General features: G+C 36.7%; 1 protein-coding gene across 1 annotated transcript in view; it reads right to left on the reverse strand.

Annotated features, from left to right (window-relative positions):
* LOC143187503 (uncharacterized) overlaps positions 1–22508 on the reverse strand; it is a 124532-nt gene that overhangs the window by 58035 nt on the left and 43989 nt on the right. Inside the window, exon 3 of the mRNA XM_076391716.1 lies at positions 19247–19399. Within this exon, the coding sequence (XP_076247831.1) occupies positions 19247–19399 (153 nt within the window). The remainder of the gene's footprint in view (positions 1–19246; positions 19400–22508) is intronic.

Raw genomic sequence — 22508 nt, forward strand, 5'->3', positions numbered from 1 at the left:
AATAAAGATCTGGAAATACATGTGACACCAGGAAGAAAAGAATGTGAAAGGCAATTTGCATCATGGAGAATAATTGAACAGGTGTATAATATGGATATTTCTGGCTACGTGGTACGCCCCATGATGAAGAGACTCACAAATGAACATGTGGTACCTGAAACAATTCAAAAAATGATAGCGAAGTTCGCATCATACGTGTTTAGCGAAACAGTGGTGTCACACATAGAATTCCTTAGCCGCCATCAATGTAAGTAAGTTATATTTTACTATATGAATAGTATGGACGTTCTGTTATGCTTGAATAAGTGATAAAATATTTATTACTACAGGCGTTGTAGAAACAGACTATAGCCCATTAAAAATATTGAAGGAAGAAGGTCTCACGACCGCGGAAGTCCTCAATTTTTTCAACAAATTATTCGACTCCGTTAATAGGTATAGTGCAGCCTTAGAAGTTCCACTGAAAACAGTCATTTCAGAAGTCAGTGCACATGAAGAATTTTGGTCTGACGCAATAAAATATATATAATGTATGCGATATGTCCCTCCACTTGCTAAAATGCCAGTGTCTGGATCACTATGTTTGAAGAATTAGATGAAGACTATCTCCGCATTTAAAATTCTATGGAGATTATTAAAGACACAGGGATTTGAAAATTTTAAGACAAGATTGATTAATCAAGATCCCTTGACAAATTTTTTTGGATGCATTTGATCTGTTGGGCATAGGAACGTACATCCTGCTCTGTACGGCAATAATATTACCTCCAGCCAAAGTGTTGGTTTCAATTGCAGTGTCTGAGGTAGTAATGGAAGAAATGAGTGCTGCGTCTCAAACTAATAAAGGAATATCAGGAAGAATATCAGGAAATTAATAACTCTGCAATTGTGAAGAAAATAATTTGTACTAACCCACATAAAGAATGTCAGTTGTGCAAAGCATCTTTTTGCAAATTTAACGGAGATGCATCAATACAAAATGTATTAAAAAAAAATGATATTATGCTGCACAAAATCATGCTTCATGTTTATTTCAGAAGTAAACTCCAAAAACATGTTGCATGACAAAATAATCTTTTCATTTATTAAAGTAAGCACCATGCACAGCAGTTAAGAAAGAGAATATTGACTGTGAAAATTTCATATTTTATTAACAAGTGGTGTACCACAGTCAATAACATTTTATGTCGGAAAGACGTCAGAAGATGACAAGACGCAGTACTTCAGCAAGCATTGTTAAAACAGATGAATTTTAGAAGATCGATATGGAAGAAGACCAATTAACTATTATTATTATGTATTTTTATTATTTATTTATTTTATTTATTTATATACTGATGGTCACGTGTTTTGTTTATAAGCCAGTGGTGTCACAAACTTACCATTTTCTTAAACAGTATATTTACAAATAGATAGAAAATAGTACACATTATAAAAGGGTGGCAAATGTACAGTTTTAATCTTCGAATTCTATAATTTCGTATTCTATAATCCAAAAGCAATGTTCACAAATGTTTTTCGTGTGATTAAAACAGATTGATTTATTACATTTATGACAAAAACATTGTGTCTTCACGTATTTCATTTTAGTGTAACAACCAGCTGCGATTTCGACTATGAAGAAACCGAGTTTTAAAAGACAATTTTCCTTTTAGATTTAATAAATAATAAGTGATAATTAAATCTGAACAGTGGCAGTGATCTAAACCCCTAACTCATAACCCTAACCTCAAATCCTTAAATCGAATCCTCGCGTCAGCGACACGCAACGCACGTGCGCACACACAACAGGACGCTTCCCATTACGCATGTGCACAAAATCAGTACGTTACCAGAGCGACATCCTATGGCGTGCGATGGAACACGCATTGACGACAGGATGACGACCGGATGATGACAGCACGAGCCAACCAACAAGCAACGCTCTCTATACGCCTGCGCAAACACCACCAGACGTATGCGCCAAAAACCTCGGAACCTGTGCTGCCAGACTGAGGACGTAAATCTTGAGAATTACCCCCTTCACTACGCATACTAACGCACGGGGCGCGTATCCGTGAGCTCGGCGCTTCGGACAGTTTCGGGCAGCTTCGGGAGGTCGAGAGAGAAGGTGGATCGTGATGCGCACTCTCTCATTCTTTGAAATGTTTACATCCCAATCGCTAGCAAGCGGCAAGCGGCACGCACCTTGCGCGAGCTTTCCGATTGCCTGGATATTTTCAGTGTTCAACTTAGAAAAGTATTCTAATGAAAAAAAATTTTTTTAATTTTTTCTGCAGAAAAACTCATTTTAAGACCCCCTGATTACGTTTTAACTAATAAAAAAAGAGCTTTTTTTAAAAACCGCATATGTTTATTAACCGAATTGCATTCAAACGACTGAATGAATTTCAATGAAACTTTATATCTAAATTTTATATTCACATCTCAAGATCTTATTAAATTTAGAGCAAAATCGATGCATGGATTATGATACTTACCTCTTATAATTATATTTATATTACACATATATTTTTTACTATTAGGTGGGAAGACACAGATTTTCATTTGTAAAGTTAACGTAACGCGATTTAGTCTGAAAAACACTGCTCTTATCGAATTAACCCTTTCTAGTTCAGAATTTATTGCACTTCAAAATTCAAGATTATCACAAAATAAATTGATACTGAAAATTCGTTAAATGTATTAGACTAAGAGTCCACTCTTGACCAGTAACGTGCACGTTGTCACAACCTTCAATATAAAATATTTATATTGGTAATTATTTAAAATAAGAGCCTCCTCACCGATTTCTTTGAATCTTTTTTATATCATGTATCTTCAGACGTGGAGTAATTTTTCTAAATGAAATTATTGTCGCTCTCTTCTTGTTTTCGAGATAAAAATTTTTATATGCTTGAAAATTATGGTGGCAGGCCGAGGGTAGGTAACAAAAAGGGAGTTTGAGTTGGGTTAGAGCTAGGGCCAGTGAAAGATATGTTTCGAGTTGGTTAGAGCTAGGGCCAGGAAAAAAGATGTTTCGGGTTGGTTAGAGCTAGGGCCAGGAAAAGAGATGTTTCGAGCTGGTTAGAGCTAGGACCGGGAAAAGAGATATTTAGAGTTGGTTAGAGCTAGGACCGAGAAAAGAGATACTTTGAGTTGTGTTACGTCCCCGTAACTTTTGACAGTAGTTACTAGAGCCTATATATACAGGGTGTTTCTAAATTCGTGGGAAAACTCGGAGATGTAGGTAGTAGACAAGAAACTAAACCGAAAACTTCATATACAATATTCTCGGAAACGCTTAGTTTGTTAGTTATAAGCGGGTTTATATTTCGTACAATACCGATATGACAGTGGCCCATCCCCTTTAAAGGACTAGGCATCTCTGGGCCTAAGTGAGCCTCTGACGACTCGCAACGCATGTCGATAGATACTTCATCAAATGGAAAAGCGTACTTACTAATTGAAAATACTATTGATATTTATCTACGATTAAGGGGTTGCTTTGGCATTTTTAGAAAGTCGAAAATTTTGTTTTCTCATAAAGGGATATCTTGAACCTGTTTAAATAACGTGGAAAATATTTCATAGTAAAATATTAAAAGTCCGACTAGAGTATTAAAGAAGAACGCTGTGTGTAAATAATAATAACGACTTACCATATGTTTATAATCGATGTTCGAAATGCCCTCCACCCTCACGCAAACACATCTCTAGTTTTTTCCGAAAGGATTCCTGAATTTTCAGAAATATTTCCGGATTCGAAGATATTTCTCCATTCAAACCGAATTTCATTTTTAATATTTTAGTATGAAATCTTTTCCACGTTATTTAAATAGGTTCAAGACATCCCTTTATGAGAAAGCAAAATTTTCGACTTTCTAAAAATGCCAAAGCAACCCCTTAATTGTAAATAAATATCAATAGTATTTTCAATTAGAAAGTATGCTTTCCCATTCGATGAGATATCTCTCGACACGCGTTGCGAGTCGCCAGAAGCTCACTTAGGCTCAGAAATGCTTAGACCTTTAAAAGCTCGAGGCCTCGTCGAAGCCCGGACACTGACCTTAAAGGGGATGGGTCACTGTTACATCGGTATTTTACGAAATATAAAATCGCATATAACTAACAATCTAAGCGTTTCCGAGAATATTGCATAGGAAGTTTTCGGTTTATTTTCTTGTCTTCTACCTACATCTCCGAGTTTTCCCACGAATTTAGAAACACCCTGTATATAGATATAAGCACAATTTTATTTCCGGTTCGGTTCCAAAAGGTCTTAACGGAAACATTCTCGCGCGACCGAATTCGAATTCTTTCGTGGCCCTAGCTCTAACCCAACTCAAAGTATTTCTTTTCCCGGTCCTAGTTCTAACCAACTCGAAACATCTCTTTTTTTGACCCTAGCTCTAATCAACTCAAAGTATTTCTTTTCCCGTCCTAGCTCTAACCAACCTAGCTCTAAACAAGCAGTGCTTTCCAGACTAAATCGCGTTACGTTAACTTTACAAATGAAAATCTTTTTCTTCCCACCTAATAGTAAAAAATATATGTGTAATATAAATATAATTATAAGAGGTAAGTATCATAATCCATGCATCGATTTTGCTCTAAATCTAATAAGATCTTGAGATGTGAATATAAAATTTAGATATAAAGTTTCATTGAAATTCATTCAGTCGTTTGAATGCAATTCGGTTAATAAACATATGCGGTTTTTAAAAAAAGCTCTTTTTTTATTAGTTAAAACGTAATCAGGGGGTCTTAAAATGAGTTTTTCTGCAGAAAAAATTAAAAAAATTTTTTTTCATTAGAATACTTTTCTAAGTTGAACACTGAAAATATCCAGGCAATCGGAAAGCTCGCGCAAGGTGCGTGCCGCTTGCCGCTTGCTAGCGATTGGGATGTAAACATTTGAAAGAATGAGAGAGTGCGCATCACGATCCACCTTCTCTCTCGACCTCCCGAAGCTGCCCGAAACTGTCCGAAGCGCCGAGCTCACGGATACGCGCCCCGTGCGTTAGTATGCGTAGTGGAGGGGGTAATTCTCAAGATTTGCGTCCTCAGTCTGGCAGCACAGCTCGGAACCAATTGGGAGCGCGTATCCTGCAATGACTCCTAAACACGCAGGGGCAACACGATGCTACCCCTATATCGAGGGCAGTCATTGGGCATAAAAGGGGGAGACCATTTTCCCGTATAAATAAGGTGGCGCCAGCAGACGAAGAGTACTATTAGTAGTACGCAGCGCAGTTCTCTTTCTCCAAATTCCAACCTCAATTTCCAAATCCATACCGAGATAGCTTTAACCAGCTCCTTGGTCCCTTCGATCTAGGCAGCTTTAGCCAGCTCCTGGATCACTCCTAACCGAGGCAGCTTTGACCAGCCCTTGATTACCGATCGAGACAGCTTTAAACAGCTCCTTGGCCTTTCCTTAAGCCATATTGGCATTGATCATCACTGCCATCTGTTCAGATTATAAGTCATTAATATTCCGTCCATATAGAACCTCGCGACAAATATCAGTTCATATATTAATAAGAATCTATCTCGTCAAAAGACTGAAGTTTGTATGATTATCAGAACACAATTAAGTACTTTAGTAGTGTAAAATAACACTGTTCAACACGGGTCTGATTTTGCAAGCGTGAATAAACATTTCTTATAGATTTCGACGTGCTGATTACGAATCTGCAAACCGTTTTTCCCCAGAACGTACAGTTTTTGAAAAAATCAATTTTGAAAAAAATGACAAATTTTCAACTTTGGGATTTTTTTCTGCTTTTACCGTAGTAGTTATTTAGTTACTCTTTGCACGAAATGATTCTGTGGACTCTACCGAATAAAATAATATAAATAGTTGTTAGATTATAAACATCGAAATAGGTTTAAATAACAATTAAAGTGAAAAGGACACCCAAAACGCACCCATTTTTGCTGATATTTTTCACTTTATTTCAAAAAGTAAGGGTCTAGGAGAAAATTTGACTATACCACGCGATAGAGCAAACCTTTCTACTAAGGAAGGCATCAGGCGAATGTCCAAAATTATTTTTGTTTTCAATATAGAAATAAAATAATTTGGCGAAACGCGCGGCGGCGACAGTGCTACTCAATGACGTCAATGCGTATAGGGACCGCTGAACGGCAGGCGGTAGGCGAGGCGTCCTCCGCGCGCGCCGCTGTCATTGAGTACCACTGTCGCCGCCGCGCGTTTCACCAAACTATTTTATTTCTATATTGAAAACAAACATAATTTTGGACATTCGCCTGATGCTTTCCTTACTAGAAAGGTTTTTGCTCTATTGCGTGGTATAGTCAACTTTTCTCCTAGACCCTTACTTTTTGAAATGAAGTGAAAAATATCAGCAAAAATGGGTGCGTTTTGGGTGTCCTTTTCACTTTAATTGTTATTTAAACCTATTTCGATGTTTATAATCTAATAACTATTTATATTATTTTATTCGGGAGAGTCCACAGAATCATTTCGTGCAAAGAGCAACTAAATAACTACTACGGTAAAAGCAGAAAAAAATCCCAAAGTTGAAAATTTGTCATTTTTTTCAAAATTGATTTTTTCAAAAACTGTACGTTCTGGGGAAAAACGGTTTGCAGATTCGTAATCAGCACATCGAAATCTATAAGAAATGTTTATTCACGCTTACAAAACCGAAAAAAAGTCAAAATTTGTCGAACAGTGTAATTAGATTAATAAATTATTTCACGTTCTGTTTTGAAAGAAAAATCATAGTCTATGAAATTTATTTCTTAACCGCACGCGACACGAATCCTACTCCATGTTCACAGGTAAGCCGCTCTATCTGTGAATGTTTTGTGTACTACAATGCACGTTTCGTTACACTAGGGTAAACCGTATATGTTCTTTTTGAAGTACGATGTGTAGATGTCAATGTGTGTTCAATATTATGGCGTTTGCCACATACTCTAGGTGTAATTAGGCAAGTTTCTTTTGTCAGTTTTGGGTTATCTGCTCTCTATTGCAGCTGATGATAAGGCTTCCCAAATATTGCATGCATTGTCATCTTCTTATAGTTGAATATTGATTATTAGCAGTATGTACAGTAATGTTGCGGACGAGAGCCGTTTCGTCTAGACGGACGAGAGTTGTGGTTTATCCCCACTACCTCGTTTGATACGTGTCGCCGAGAAACCAATTCTTGGAACCATCGCGTTCGAGCTCGACGCCCGAGAACAAGGACGTCATAAAAAAGAACGATAGCATTAGGGATTTAAATAGGAAAAATTGAAGTTTCTTATTCGCAAACGGATTTTCACGCAAGTAACACGAATCGATTCCTTGTGCTCTCCCGATTAAAATGATGTCAAACACGACATGATTCCGATTATTTTTAACAAAGATACATAAAACTTGGTTTGTAGAACGAAAGGTCATGCTCGGCGCGTTATGTAAACAGACCCGGGCGCGGCTCTCATCCGTGAGTGGTAGTCGATTTTAAGTACGACCAGTCCCGAGCGCTGCTCTCGTCCGTGAATGGTAGTCGATTCTAAGGCACGACTAGACCCGAGCGCGACTCTCGTCCGTGAGTGGTAGTCGATTCGACGAGCGCGGCTCTCGTCGTAGGGTTAACTCCCTATTATTCCCTCATATTTTTGTGTTTAATTATTTCATGACTGAAATTATTAAGAAAATGAAAGCGTAATACAAAAAGTATATATATATAAGTTCCGTTTTAAATGTTTAGAAATTTTTATTTTTTTATTTTTAGTATCTTCTTTCCGACATCGATTAAAGATAATATACATAAATTCTGTTAGCCAAATCTTCATTTACTGTCATTTTTAGCTCGTGAAGAACTGATAGAAAAGTAACTTTGACGATTCTCCGTAACCGTCGCAGAGTTCCAACCTTTATTACTTAAATATCTTTATTATAAATAATAGGAATCATGTCGTATTTGATATCATTTTTATCGGGAGAGCACAAGGAATCGATTGGTGTTACTTGCGTGAAAATCTGTTTGCAAATAAGGAACTTCAATTTTTCCTATTAAATCCCTAATGCTATTCTTGTCTTTTCTGACGTCATTGATTTCGGGCATCGAGCTCGAGCGAGACCCTTTTTTTTGCTTCTCCGGTTGTGTACCAATTATCTCGGCGACCGAGAACAAAGGAAGCCGAATCGACTACCAGTCGCGGACGAGAGTCGCGACCAGACCCGAGAGCGGCTCTCGTCCGCAATATTACTGTATATAGGATGTTCAGCTACAGGTGAGTGAAATTTTAAGATGTGATTCTAGAGATCAACATAAGATGAAAACAAAAAATGATGATATGTCGCTTAGGGCATTGTTAATTATTTATAACTAATTAAAAATTGAAAGACATCATCATTCTTGATTTTCGTCTTATTTTGACCTCTAGAATCGTATTCTAAAATTCCTCCTACCTGTAGCCGAGCACCTTGTACATAACTTGGCCGTTCGTTTCTGCGATGGCTTATAATCGAAAAAAGAATACAAGAGGCCACCGATCACATTTTCTTGATGTTGATATATACCTACTACGCAACTCGTCGACTACATCTACGTCTCCTTTAGTTAAACTGCAGAATGAAATTATAATTGGCTTTTACTTGGCACCTGTCGACTCATCAATTGACTTGTTTTTTTACATGGATACTAGAAATTAGTATAACGCTTTTCTTTTCCTATGGGATGTAAAACAGTAAGGTCATTTCCTTTTAGAAGCCAAACAAACTGCTTTTTGACTTTCATTGTTTTATTCTAACAATTTCAATAGGCAATTCTTTGTTATTTTTTCTTAGCGGTTCTATGTATGTTAATTTTTTTTCAAGTAAGTCTTCTATTAGAGGAATTTGAAAACCAACTATCATTATGTCTCTCCTAGAATCTTTAATTGGTTGGACTAATGTATAGTGTAACGTCCCAATGCGCTAAGTGAATGGTTGCGTGAAGAGAACGGATTTGTTACCAATTTAGGATAGTAATGGTTCGTGTGGTGCATGCAAAAGAGTAATATCTAAGCCTTGGATCTCTTTAATATTAACAATTTATTCAAAAAGCTTAATAATTAGTTAACTATGCATTAACGAAAAGGAATTTATATAATTGATAGTTAAGAGGGCTAAATGTGAGCGTAGCCGTGTTTGATATGTGAAACAAACATCGAATACAGATATGTGATCATAACTTTTACAATCGATTCTTAATCTATACATTTTAAAAATAGTGAATAGCAGTACTAAAGAACGCATTTAATATTGGTGAACGCTCAATAATATGATTGATTAATTAACGTAAGAAAATAGTAATAATTGCTTAGAACGCATTTTGAGTAATCCGTTTGGAGTTCAATCGCTATAACCGCCGGGATTTCATCTTGAGCCGACCTGTCACTCTACAAATGTCAAGTTGCTTGTCTGCGCTTGTTACAATATGCATATTCGGTTAAGCTTCTTCAACACGTGTCTAACCTGCTGGAGTATTTAGTCGCTATAGCTACCGAGACCTCGACACGAATGGAGCGAATTCTGATAGCCACTGGAAGTATATTAGCTGCTCTCGAGATAGTTAGAGTTGTTTTTGATGTGCAAATCTGCTCTCCCTAAGATATGGTTGGAGCACCTTCTTATATGTATACGATAAACTCTCCTGTAATGCGGTATTCCTATAACGTCGTTTCCATACAGCGGGGAGCAAAAATTGCAACGGGCCATAGTCATAAACCGCGTTGTTTCGATAACATGTATACTTTTACGGTTATAATTAATGGGGAATTCCCATCTTTTCCACATAAAGCGATACAAATTATTCTGATTTACACTAATTAAGAGTTTATTACAACGTCGTACAAATTAGTTGCTTCATAGAAGGATTGACTGTACTAGAAATTTGGAGTACCTGCATGCTCGGTAAGTTGGAGTAATCGGTATTCCATTCTAATATGTATAATAATAGCTCAACACATGTGGAGTGCATAACTTAAGAAGGGAGCGCTCCAGCCGAAAAAAAGAGCTGGCTATGCAGGCTGTTCCTGAATAGCACGGGATACATTAAAGGGGTGATTCTAGAGACCAAAATAAGACGAAAATCGAGAATACCAGTTTTGCGTTCGAGGCTTCATTTGTTAGCTCTGTCTACAACTCTGGTAGAGATACAGTAGAAATACACCCTGACATGTGATAAGGCTACTACAAAATTCCGTTAAAATTGATGAATATCGTGGAATAACAATAATTTGTTGCAATCCATAGGTTAATTCCAAACATTGACTAAGAGGTAGAAAGGGTTAATATGTCCACCTCAATGGAAATGGTCTGCTCACTTCACACATCCATACATCACGATTTTCTCATCCGCAAATATTAAAATACCATACAAGGGTATCGTTAAGTAACGCTAAACCTGTCTACTCCTTACAATCCAGAGGTCAAGACAAACCATGCCCCATGAAATTTCGGAGTAGAGAGGATTAATGCGTCCACTCTCTAGTCAATCTCCTGGTCCAAATTCACACACGAAAAAACTGCACACGTTACTAGAAGTCTTGGCGTAAAATTATGAGGAAAACCATATAAATACAACGGGAAGATCGCAAGAAATGGACTAGATTTGTAGGAAAATTCGACACATATTGTGAAAATTCGCGCAAACGTTCGATGCGCAGGTCCGTCGAAAGACTGACTGCGGGTCCTTTAGAAACTCGTCGAAGACCCTCTATAACACCTGGTGTCGTTAGATACCTGGGTCTTTCCCCCAAAACTCTTAGCTTTTACTGATGGCTTACATAGGCTCTCCGAAAACCGAGTCAATATGTGAAGAAAGTTCCTTAACGTTTGACTTTCAAATTCCTAGCTTGAATGATTCCTGTAAACAAAATTAAGCTAACTACATGAGCTAAATTGCGCTCGGCGTTTACGTCTATTGCACTAATTGCCAATAATTTTTGGGTTTATGTGCGAGTATTACCAAAAATTGATAGAGGTAGATGTATCTCCTTGATGTTTAGAAAAACGTGAATTTCCAATCGATTAACATGTGGATACATTTTAAACAGTAAAATATCATATCCTATTTCATGACGACATGATACTTGTATTTTTAAATAACCAACTGGGAATATTTACTTTCTGTTAACATCAAACAATGTTTACAATTGGCTTATAACACTAATCTTCACCTTTAATTGTCTTTGGTAATGTGATAATCTGTTTAGAATTTTAGTTTTTAATGTTTAACATTTATTGCTATACTTACTCTACATGAGAAATTACACACTATAATAATTATAATTAAATATTTAAAACAGTAGTATAAAGGAATATAGCCATGTTGCTGGTTAAAACACGAAGTGAGTTTTGCTTGGGAGATGTTGTAACCAACCCCTAAAACCTTACAATTCTTGAACCGTAGAATATTTGTCTACTAGATACAACTCTAATAAGTCTTCGCTGCCGATCTGAACCAACAGTGTATCCCAAACTACCAACTGCAAAATTCCCATTAACCAAACGTTGGTCCATCACGTGGTGGTGCCGGTTATTCTCGGAAATGCTGCTTCACGCGTTAGCGCGTGATCGACACTATTATACAAAGTGTACAAGTTAAACTCGTTCAAAAATGCGAATAGATTAAAATGAATTTGACGTTCATTTTTAAACGAGTCTAATCCGAAATTCTTTTTGGATCTTCATAAGCGATTGCCGTAGATATCACACTCTTCTGAGCGTGTTGTAGAGTTGCAATGACCGTACAGGTAACCAGGGATCCCTCGAACGGTGAACCCCGTGTGGTATTATGCACAAGGCAGTGCATAGGTAATTTGTGACTCAGACATTTGGTGTCGTCTAGCTTTGCGAATTTTGCGGCCTAGACTTTTAGCGATAGTCCTCCAAGAATATCTTTATCTCACGACGCAAAATCTTTACTTTTATTTTGAAACTGTATCGGAAAAAGATGTATGAAATCAAAATTCCTTCAAGAGTTACTTGTAAGGTTATCGCAGAACCGCAGCATGGTTAAGGAGTAATACTATGGCAATTGCTTGTTAAGGTTCAATAAAAGTTTCGGAATCAACTCGTTCGCAAATGAATGTCAAATTCAATTTAATATCATAAATCGATTATGAACATTGTTTTATGCGAATAGAAAGTAAATCGCAGTTAGTTATTTGAAAATACGAGTTTCATGCCGTCATGAAATACGATGAGATATTTTACTTTTTAAAATGTTAACCCGTTAACCAGAGAATTAACTGTGTTCAACTTGTTTAATAATGGGAACCTTTTTACTTCGCAGTGAGAAGTTATATTATCATGATTAGGTAGTAAAAGAAATTCGCCTTTCATTTGTTACTTTTAAAAATTTCCATGACGAAATATTTCGTCATACCCAGTTAACAAGTTTGTTTAAAAAGCGGTTATATAACGGGCATTTGGCTCGTCCGCGAGATACGTGATCTGTTGGTTACGTGACCGACCGAAGGTCGCCTTCGGTTGGAGAATACGTTGTCCTAACAGCAAAACACGGTCAGTTGTCGTATGACTCGTTTTATCGTTAAAATTGAAGTTTAAACAAAGTAAGCATTGTCGAGCAACGGTTTTGAACTCTAGGCCCGATGTCGAGTGGGGACATCGGAGCATGAAGGAGAGAGAGAGTACATCGTATTACAATAGAACGAAACAAAAGATAATTGGTGAGCGCCGCGTAGTGGCAAAAATTAGCACGTTCCCCGCTTTGCGGAGACACACGCGACTCTCGTCCCAGTCGTCTTACGGCAGTCTAGCTTGTGACAATCAGTTCGACCGATCGTCAAGCAACTATCAGCCTAGCCAGTCCCAAGGTTTTAACAGGTTGAATGCCACGGGGGTCACCGGTGACCGGCACTTAACTTGGCTGTGACGCCATGGGGGCCACCGGTGACCGACGTGCCCGGATTGAAAAAAAAAATAAAAAAGGCAGACAAAAGACAACACTTATAATTTCTTATTATTATTATCATCATTGATGTAGTGGTCTGAAGAAATGAATGCAGTATAAAACATTTGAAAATAGTTTTATTTATACATTTAATATAGTTTCATTATGCGCGCACGTTACAATGTGTCGTATTAAAACATTCTAGACAAAGGAAGGGTGAACCAACACAGTCTTTACAATATGTCACGACTTTTTTGGTACAGTTTTTTGCAATTATTCTTCCTACCCTCTTTGAATTTTTTTGATAACAAATTTTGCAAAATCTTTGGGCCGTTCGAGCTTTTCCCGGCATTGCTTTTAATTCATGTCGTGGTTTTTTCAGCGACCTTTCATGTGGAGAAATGGAAACTTCAGCTTCATGATCACGACATCTTGTTAAATACATTGCCACTTTCATTCTGAATTCGGAAATTTGAATATCTTTCCTTGTTATTTGTTTGAATAATACCATCGAATTTGCCATACATGTATTCAGTAACAGTTCTATTGCTAATTTTCTATATCACTTTAACGTTTTGCGTAGTGGTGAACTGTAAGCTATCATTTGGTCTGATAGATCGACTGAAGATTTTCCTAGATTATATTCCACAACCATTTTTGGTTTTTCACACGAATAAAATTTCTTATGTACAATAGTCATTTCTGCCGAATCTTTTGTTGAAGGCATCAAGACATCTCGCTTGTCTTTCCATTTTAAAATTGTTATTCCGGATTTATTTTCGCGAGCAATGAGTTCGCCACGTTTTAATTTTTTGGATACTACTTCTGCTGAATTTCCACGTCGATTTTTCCTTAGTGTACCCATTAAATGTGTATTCTTTGCTATTAACTTTTCTGCTAGATCAACACTCGTATACCAGTTGTCTGTGCATATAGTATGTCCTTTACCCAATAAATCTTTGCACAGAGACATTACAATCTCGGACGATACGGTTCCTGCTGTTTTATCTCTATTTTTGTCTTTTCCAGAATATATTTGAAAAGAATAAGTATATTCTGCACCACAACATAATTTAAAAACTTTAATTCCATATCGGTGCCGTTTCTGTTTTAAATATTGTCGAAATATTATGCGGCCTTGGAAGGGCACCAATGATTCGTCCACGCATAATATTTCATTTGGATTGTAGTATTCTTTAAAATTTCTGTTTAATATCTCGATAATATGAATAATTTTAAATAATCTATTACTAGGATCGTTTTCTTCATTGTTACTGAAATGAATGAACCGTAAAAGTAATTCAAATCGATTTCTCGGCATCATTGTACTTGGAAATGTCTGCTGATATTCTTCTTTTTTGCTCCAATATAGGTGAATTTTGGGTAATCGCACCAATCCCATCCATAGAATTAAGCCGAAAAATCTTTTTATTTCATTCGGATTTGTTTTAATCCATCTATCAAGACGACGTGATCACTTTTCTGATACTATTTTTGTAGCATATTTATTTGTTTGATTTGCAATTATTTAAAATATTTCATTCGAAACAAAAAGACAATAAAAACTATGTGGTTCAGTAAATTCAAAAATTTCAGAATGATGTGTATTGATTCCCGATGAATTGGAAAACGTAATCTTTGGTTGACTACACGAAGGTATATGCCAATTTGTATCACGTACCACTCCTTGTGTATTATTTACGTCATTATTACTGTCATCCTCAAATTCGCTTTCACTGCATGATTCAATTCGACGGCGACGTACTGAAGATGGTATTACCATATCAGACAAACTGCTCGATGAACTTTCCTCGCTATCTGACAACATTCGGCACCGTTTGGAAGGACTTGGTAAAAGTATATCATTGCTTGACTCAGAATCTTCATTTGAAATCATAACTTTATGGGCAAAAAAAAATAAATAGGAGATACGAAATGCAAAAATGTTTATAGTATATAAAAATATAATAGAGGTTCTTACCTGATTGTTAACAGTCTCCAAAATAATAAAATCGTAACAGTATTACTGAACAATGCGAAGATACAATTTGAGATAAATGACAATCGCGCGTACTCGTACTCCAGCGCCACGGGGGTCACCGGTGACCCTCGCCGAAATTAACATGCCAATCATGTTTATACGTTGTAAATTATCTATTGTAGATAATATTTCAACATTATATGTATCACTAAATAGAAAGTTCATCGTGGCGCCACGAACAATCCCGGTAAAATTGGCATGGCATTCAACCTGTTAAGTAGTTTAGTTGCCAGACACCTGAAATCTCACTCGCTTCAAAGCTGAAACGTTGTCTCCTGCGACTAGGAAGCTGCTCTGTTCGAGGAATACGTATAATACGTACGACAGAGCACCTAGTCCGTCAAAAGTGACAATTTAGCGAGATTTGCGCTCTTGGAATCGGGGGCTGCCCTGATTCTCTGAGTTTCGTCTTCGTCTAGGAGCAACAAAGGCCGCTGCCTGGTTGATACCTGAGAGACGGATTACAACAGAGAGAGCTAACGTACGTGCATATCACCTCTGCGTTACTCGCGCTCTGGCACCCCGTTTAGAAGCAACCCCCCTGTGACGAATAGAAGCACACGGTGAGGTGAACGAAATCGCGGAGCTTCTGGCCGTCCTCAGCCTCCAGGACTAGTAATCGCTAGTTATAGCGTGTCCCCCGCTCGCGAATCCCCAAGTTATCGGGATTCGTACGAAATGACTCTTTCTATAAGGTGCAAGGTGAAGAGAAGAGGTCCCCCCTCCTCTCCAGCCACTCGCTCATCGACTTCTTCTTCGCACCAGAAGAAGAGTCGATAATACAGTCCACTGCATTACCTTCGCGTTACAGGCAAGGTATTACTATCCCCTCCACATAGGCTCGTGATCGAAGCCTGGAGTAGGGAATCTTCGGTACAGCTTGATTTACACTCTCGCTTACCGCCGCGGTTCTGCCGCGTTTCTTTTTTTCAGACGCCAACGTCGCTGAAGAGTTTGAGCCGGCGTCGCCACCACACCAAGGGCCCTCCGATCCACCACCGACCACTAGAGCCGCCGAGGACCGGAGCAGCCCCCAGCCCCCAAAGACAAAAAATCCAAATAAAGGTCGCACATAAGTCCTTTTAAGGGCCGACTGAAAATTGAATTTGTGTACCCGTTTCTTTCTTATACCCTCACTCTCACCTTATCCGGACCTCCGTTAGATCACTTATTTTAAGCGATTCTAACAAAGTTAAAAATCAAGAAGGTACTCCTGTTTGTAAGAATTTTTGGTAATACTCGCTCAGAAAAGCAAAAACTGCTGGCGAATAGTGCATTGGGCGTAAACGCTGAGCGCGATTTAAGTCATGTAATTTGTTTAATTTTGTTTGAAGAAATCATTCGAGCCAGAAATTTGAATGTCAAACATTGAAGAACTTTATTCGCGCATCAACTCGCTTTTCGGAGACCCTAATCCTTCAATAATGCTAAGGTCCTTGGGAGAAGATCCAGGAATCCAACAACACCAGGTGTTATGGGGAGTTCTCGACGACTTATTCAAGAAGCCGCAGTTAGTTTTTCGACGGACCTGCACATCAAACGTTTGCGCGAATTTTCATAATATGTGTCGAATTTTCCTACAAATCTAGTCCATTTCTTGCGATTTTCCCGTTGTATTTATGCGGTTTTCCTCCTAATTTTACGCCAAGACTTCTAGTTGTGCTTGCAGTTTTTTCATGTGTGCATTCGGACCAAAAGATTAATTGGAGGGTGGACATGTTAGCCCTTTCTACTCCGAAATTTCATAGAGCGTATTCTGTGTTGTCCTCTGAATTACAAAGAGCGGGCAGGTTTAGTGTTATTCAACGATATCCTCGCATGGTGTTCCAATATTCGTGTATGGGAGAATCGTGATACGTGGATGTATGAAGTAAATAGACAATATACATGAAAGTGGATATATTAACCCTTTCTGTCTTATAGTGAGTGTTTTGAATTGGCTTCTAGATTGCAACGAATAGGAAAGATTACTGTTATTCGATGATATTTATCAATTTTAACTGAATTTTGTATTCTGTAACCTTGGCGAATGACGTTAAGTTTCGGATCAGCTGTTCGACGGTGAGTGACCTCTCCCCTCACTTACGACAGTGTGATACTGTTGTTCCGGCAACCCTTGCCGAAGGCCACTGCACGGATTCATTTATGGTGCTTTCCATCATATTTTGAGACGCTTATAACCAGCAAACGAAGCCTTAAACACGAAATCGTTATTCTTGATTTTCGTCTTATTATGGGGTCTGGACTTACCTCTTAAATTTATCCGGTACTGTTCAGAAGCATCCTGTATACAGGATATCCGATTCTAATCTATAAGCGAAAGTAACTCGTTAATTATACAATAGATAAAAAAATGTTTTTAACATAAATTAAATGGCCGGGGGGGGGGGGGGGGGGGGGGGGCTACAAGGTCAACTTTGTTTTAAACAGAATCACATAATTTTTAATGGTCTAGTTGATTCAGTTCGTCATTCTGAAGAAAAAAAATGTTAGACCACACATGGCAAAAGATTATTAGTTTATGAGATACTTAAGTGAAAACATTGCAACGTGGTAGGCGTATGAATATTGATATTTATTGATATTTATGGATGTAAATAAACATAACTGTCTGAATGCCTTTACTGTTCGTATAACAGCTTATCATAGTTTAGTAGGTGCCGATAATTCAGTGCGTGAACTAAATTAGGTACGATAAGTGATTATACTCCATCAGAAATAGCCGACATGATTATGGTTCTTGGAAAATGTGATAACAATTTTTATGCAACATTGAACTTATACTGTACAATGTATACTAGGAGATGACATCCAACTTGTGTAACAATTAAATCATTAGTTAATAGAGCCCGACAAGGATATTTGATGTGGAAAAGAAAAACTTCAGGTTCAAAAGACCTATCAATTTTGGTCATTTTGGGACGAATGACAATGAATCCGAATATTAGTATACGCCAAATCTATATCTGGTATAATTAGATCTCCTGATCGAATACCAATGGATTTCTTTTTTGGGGTTATGTCTAGGAAAAAATTTTCAGTCATGAATCGACAGCAATGGAAGATATAAAACAGCGGATTAAAGCGACATTCCAGAGTGTAACATCAGAAATGTTAACAGGAATGTACAATAATTTCAGAAAAAGAATACAAGCATATATACTTTGTACGCTTTAGGTGTAACTGCGTGGTAGTTATTCCCATCACTGCGGGGTGACCCCTCTCGAAACTCGACGGCGAAGTAGGGACCACGAAAGGTAATCATATCCGATCTCATGTATCGGAGAGACAATATTAATGCAAGGACAAAGTTTTTTTTTTACGAAACCTTTATTAACGTATTTGTAAGGTTTTTTTGATTAGTATTAGAGCGAGTATTAGCAAAGCTCTTGCTTTAAAGCAGTAACAATACTAAATAGTATTGTATTATTGCAAGTACTGTATTCTTGATCTTGCTGCGTTATATAGATACTGACATACTATTCATTAAGTATCTTTATTATATCCTAAAAGGACCTTATTCTTTTATCCTAGCTCTAAGAATTAGTATGAGACCAAACACGATATAATTCGAATAATATTTACTTATTTAGTAGTTGAAAAGAAGAGTTACTACCACTAATTAAATACGTAAATATGATCCAAATGATTTCATGTTTGGTCTTGTTTTCATCAGAAGAGCATCAAAAATATGATTGTAAAAATTTTATTAAAAAATGATGAAAATTAAAGTAGTTTTAACATTGCATTAGCATTATGTTAATAATGTTTCCTTTGCGTCACCTTCACTATCTACATTTTTTCTCTTTCATTCACTGTCCTTTTCCACGTTCAAAACGCTTCAAAAGGGGACCTGGGCCTTGGGCTCAAATTCAATCAAGGGAAAGAATCTTTTCATCCGCTCGATAACTACCTGCTACCGGTCCCGAATTTCAGGCAGTTATCCAACTTCTAGTATATTTCCTTGGTGGGTCGGTTACAGCTGCTACATATAATGGCTGTCGTATTTATGTTACCGAAGAAGGGTTTAATTTCACAACGTTATAGAGATTGCTACCACTTTTCAATATTTTAAAAAAAATTGTATTTTTTACATAAGATAAATTCATACATCAGACCGACTGTAGATCTGACAGAGTTCCAGTATCTGGAGCCATAATAGAAAAATATGTTGGTTCACCTCATTTCACATGTAATATATATATTAATTAAATGCATCTCTAAATACCAAATAAGAAATCTAATTTTCACCTATATACGTTTTCAAATATATTTATAGTTCAAGTAATCTTTTATCACTCACCATCCAAAATGGAGTCAATGGTACATCTATATACAGCCGACCTTGAACACATGTCGTGCGATATAAAAACAATATCCTGTGCCGTAGAGAGAAACCAAGCTACTAATTCCGTATCAGGCTGGACAGTCCTTATGACCTCAAAAATTGGATCGCCTAGATAACATAAACGAATAAAAAATACAAGAATGTTATTAACTTTCGCAAATAGAATGTATGTAATTTAGAATTACTATAGTTTGGATTCAAATAAGAACATTATTAAAGGAGTAGCAAGCTGAATAAAATACGTAGAAAAAACAAGAAGTATTTCTTATTTAACACAGACACGGGTAACATAGACATTTATTTAAATAGACAGTCCATTACGTGCTTTTAGCCATTCGAAGTATTCCTATCGATGGCAAAAGACGCTTTCCAAGTGAACACAAAACTCCAATAAAGGTAATTGCATTCTTTATTTATTTATATATGGGAAATAAACTCATTAGTTACCAATAAGAAACATATACGAAAATAAAGCATAGAAACAAAAATAAAAAATACTTACAGACGAAAAATAAGAGTGAACAATAAAAGACACTGAAATCAACATCTACACGGCGTAAAAATATTAATGGCCCTGTCTTTAGGAGATGAATATACACCTCTGGATCGGTGGAGATTTATAAAAAAATCGTCCGTAAAATTGTTTATAACACTGAAAATTAACGTTAATTTTTTTTATTGCTAAATCGTATTCAGATCGTTTAGCAGAGAAAATGTTTGAGGGGAACTATATGTCCCAAACGTACCATTTAGTCAGGAAAAATTATTAAAAATTTGGCATTGGTTTGACTAGTTGTCAGTAACAGGTGCACCGAATTTGATGAGACTAGGTTTAATGGAAAGATCGTACTAACATTATGTTACGATAATATCATTGAAATTTAAAACTGAGCTATGGATCCAATGATATATATGATTAAAGTTTTTCAGACACAAAACTCCAAACAATGTGCACGGTAGTGTCGTCTACGCCTCGCATATACTTGGTGTTGCGATACTACCGTACCGCTTGATAATGCCACAATAGGCGATAACTTCGGTCGTTTTGGCCTAAGTTGCTCGGGTAGATGTAGTCACGTCACACCAGCCTAGGTGCTCAAGCCGTTTTGGCTTGGCAGTAGTAAGTCATATCTACAGTATTTTAGTTGAGTAGTATTTACAGTATAGTTTTAGGCTATAACTTATGTTATAATAATAATGACGTTCGAGTAACATCAAATTATAAATATTTGTCAAATTATAACATTTGTTGTATTACGTGTTCTTAAATACTAATAAATGTAATGGTCATTTAAATACCAAATATTTATTTTTCCGCGCTATAATTCGAGGGAAACAGGTGATTTAATGTAGTCTTGCAGTTTTGAAAATATATTTTTCAATCCTTTAAATTTAATTCATTCATCTGTGACTTTTATCACTGTAACATGCTTACTAGTACTAATATTTATTGTAAAACCTATTCCAAAATGTATTTTTATATTTGATTTTATAGAAGCAACAGTTGATTATTAGTTTTAGAAACTAGGAAAAAAGGTTGTACCTAGATCTACAGCTGTTTAAAACTTCTTCAATTAATAGTAAAAATAATTACCAGAAATCAACAGAAAGCTTTTTATGCGCATTGTAAAACACTTTCTTCTTAAGTTTTGTGTCATTTATACTTTCTCAGACTTTACTGTTTAAAGTCACTAATGTGAAATTTAACACCTTTCACAATTTTTAAGTGACATGTACATAAATTACAACTGTACATGATCATGTGGAATGCAATTTATAGATGTGGGAAAGAAAGAAATGTAGGAAACAATACCTTTTTATATGTATAAAATATTTTTATTATAGATAATCATAAAGTATTGTTACAAGAGTTTATTTTTATAATAAATTAACGTTAAAATACAATTGCAATACATGTCTAGTCGCAACACATAATATCTCTTCACATTCAATAAGCAGACATAGATGTATATCTGGTAATTCAGTCGCATTTTTTAAAATATACTCCTTAACTGTTGTCCACATTATACGCAAAGTAATGTTCATAAAAACATTCATTTATCAGAGGTTGCATAAGCAAATATATATTATTCTTCCTGATGAACAGTTCTATAATTTTTCCAAAAATGTGCAAATCAGTACACCACCCATTTCAGTAATGATAATTTTGCATTCTATTCCATTCGACTCTACATAATTCGTTGAAACAGGTTTTTTTTTTCTTACTATTTGAGAAATATATTTTCCTATTACTTTCATCAATAGCTTTTAAATATTCATATGATACAGTGAAAACTGATACATGATACTTCTATTGATTCGTATCATAAATACGCTAGCCTTAATTGATTCCCGATTACGAAGTTTCCAATAAGTTTTTTCTATTATTAGTACTGACAGCAGTCAACTTTAATTGCCTGTCTTTCGATTCTTATCACATTGACCAATAACGTATCAGGAGTCCATTTTTTATCAATACTCTTTAGTGAGAAACGGGTATCTTCCCGCCACTACGTGTCGCGGGCCATCGCGTGTAAACATTTCGCCAAAAGCTTGTACGTTTCTCGCTAAAATACAGCTTATTTTCAACCAGAAAACCGTGTTTTAACTGGCGTTCTCGGCGTAGAAACCCAAGATCCCAGACACGTTCCTTACCCTGCGCCTGAAAAGACCTCGTTCCTCTCCGCGCTAACAGCTAGCTTGGCCTGCGATTCGGAAAACGGGAAACGCGTTCCACGCCGCGCCGGTATCGCAAGATACCTGGCGCCCGCGGTAAAAATCAAGGCGTAGGACGCGTAGTGGTCGGATCCTGCACGCTCGTCCTAGCCCGAATACTGCTCGACGGAACGAATACGTCGCAATGTAAAATCTTGAACAGCGAAAATTTACATTTTTAATTTTAGTAATACTTTTTCTGTATTACCTGTAATTCCTTAATGTTTTTGCTTCCTATTGTATAATAGTTCTTATATTTTATACTTATTCCGTTCAGGGAAGGCAACTGTCTTATTTTTGTTGCTTCTAGATGTGCGAATGTGTCCCGCTGCGGACACTTCATATTTTTTTAACGTCATCGCATTTCAATTCCACATCTGGCAATTTTCGTTATAAAGTAATTTCGTGCTTTCGCTAAACAGCATGTTTCCCCTAAGATATAACCATCGCTGCGTCATTTGTATTGTTTTGCCAAATACTCGGAAAACAATAACATTCGAAA

The sequence above is a fragment of the Calliopsis andreniformis genome, unplaced genomic scaffold (genome assembly GCF_051401765.1).
Source record: "Calliopsis andreniformis isolate RMS-2024a unplaced genomic scaffold, iyCalAndr_principal scaffold0048, whole genome shotgun sequence".
Lineage (NCBI taxonomy): Eukaryota > Metazoa > Arthropoda > Insecta > Hymenoptera > Andrenidae > Calliopsis > Calliopsis andreniformis.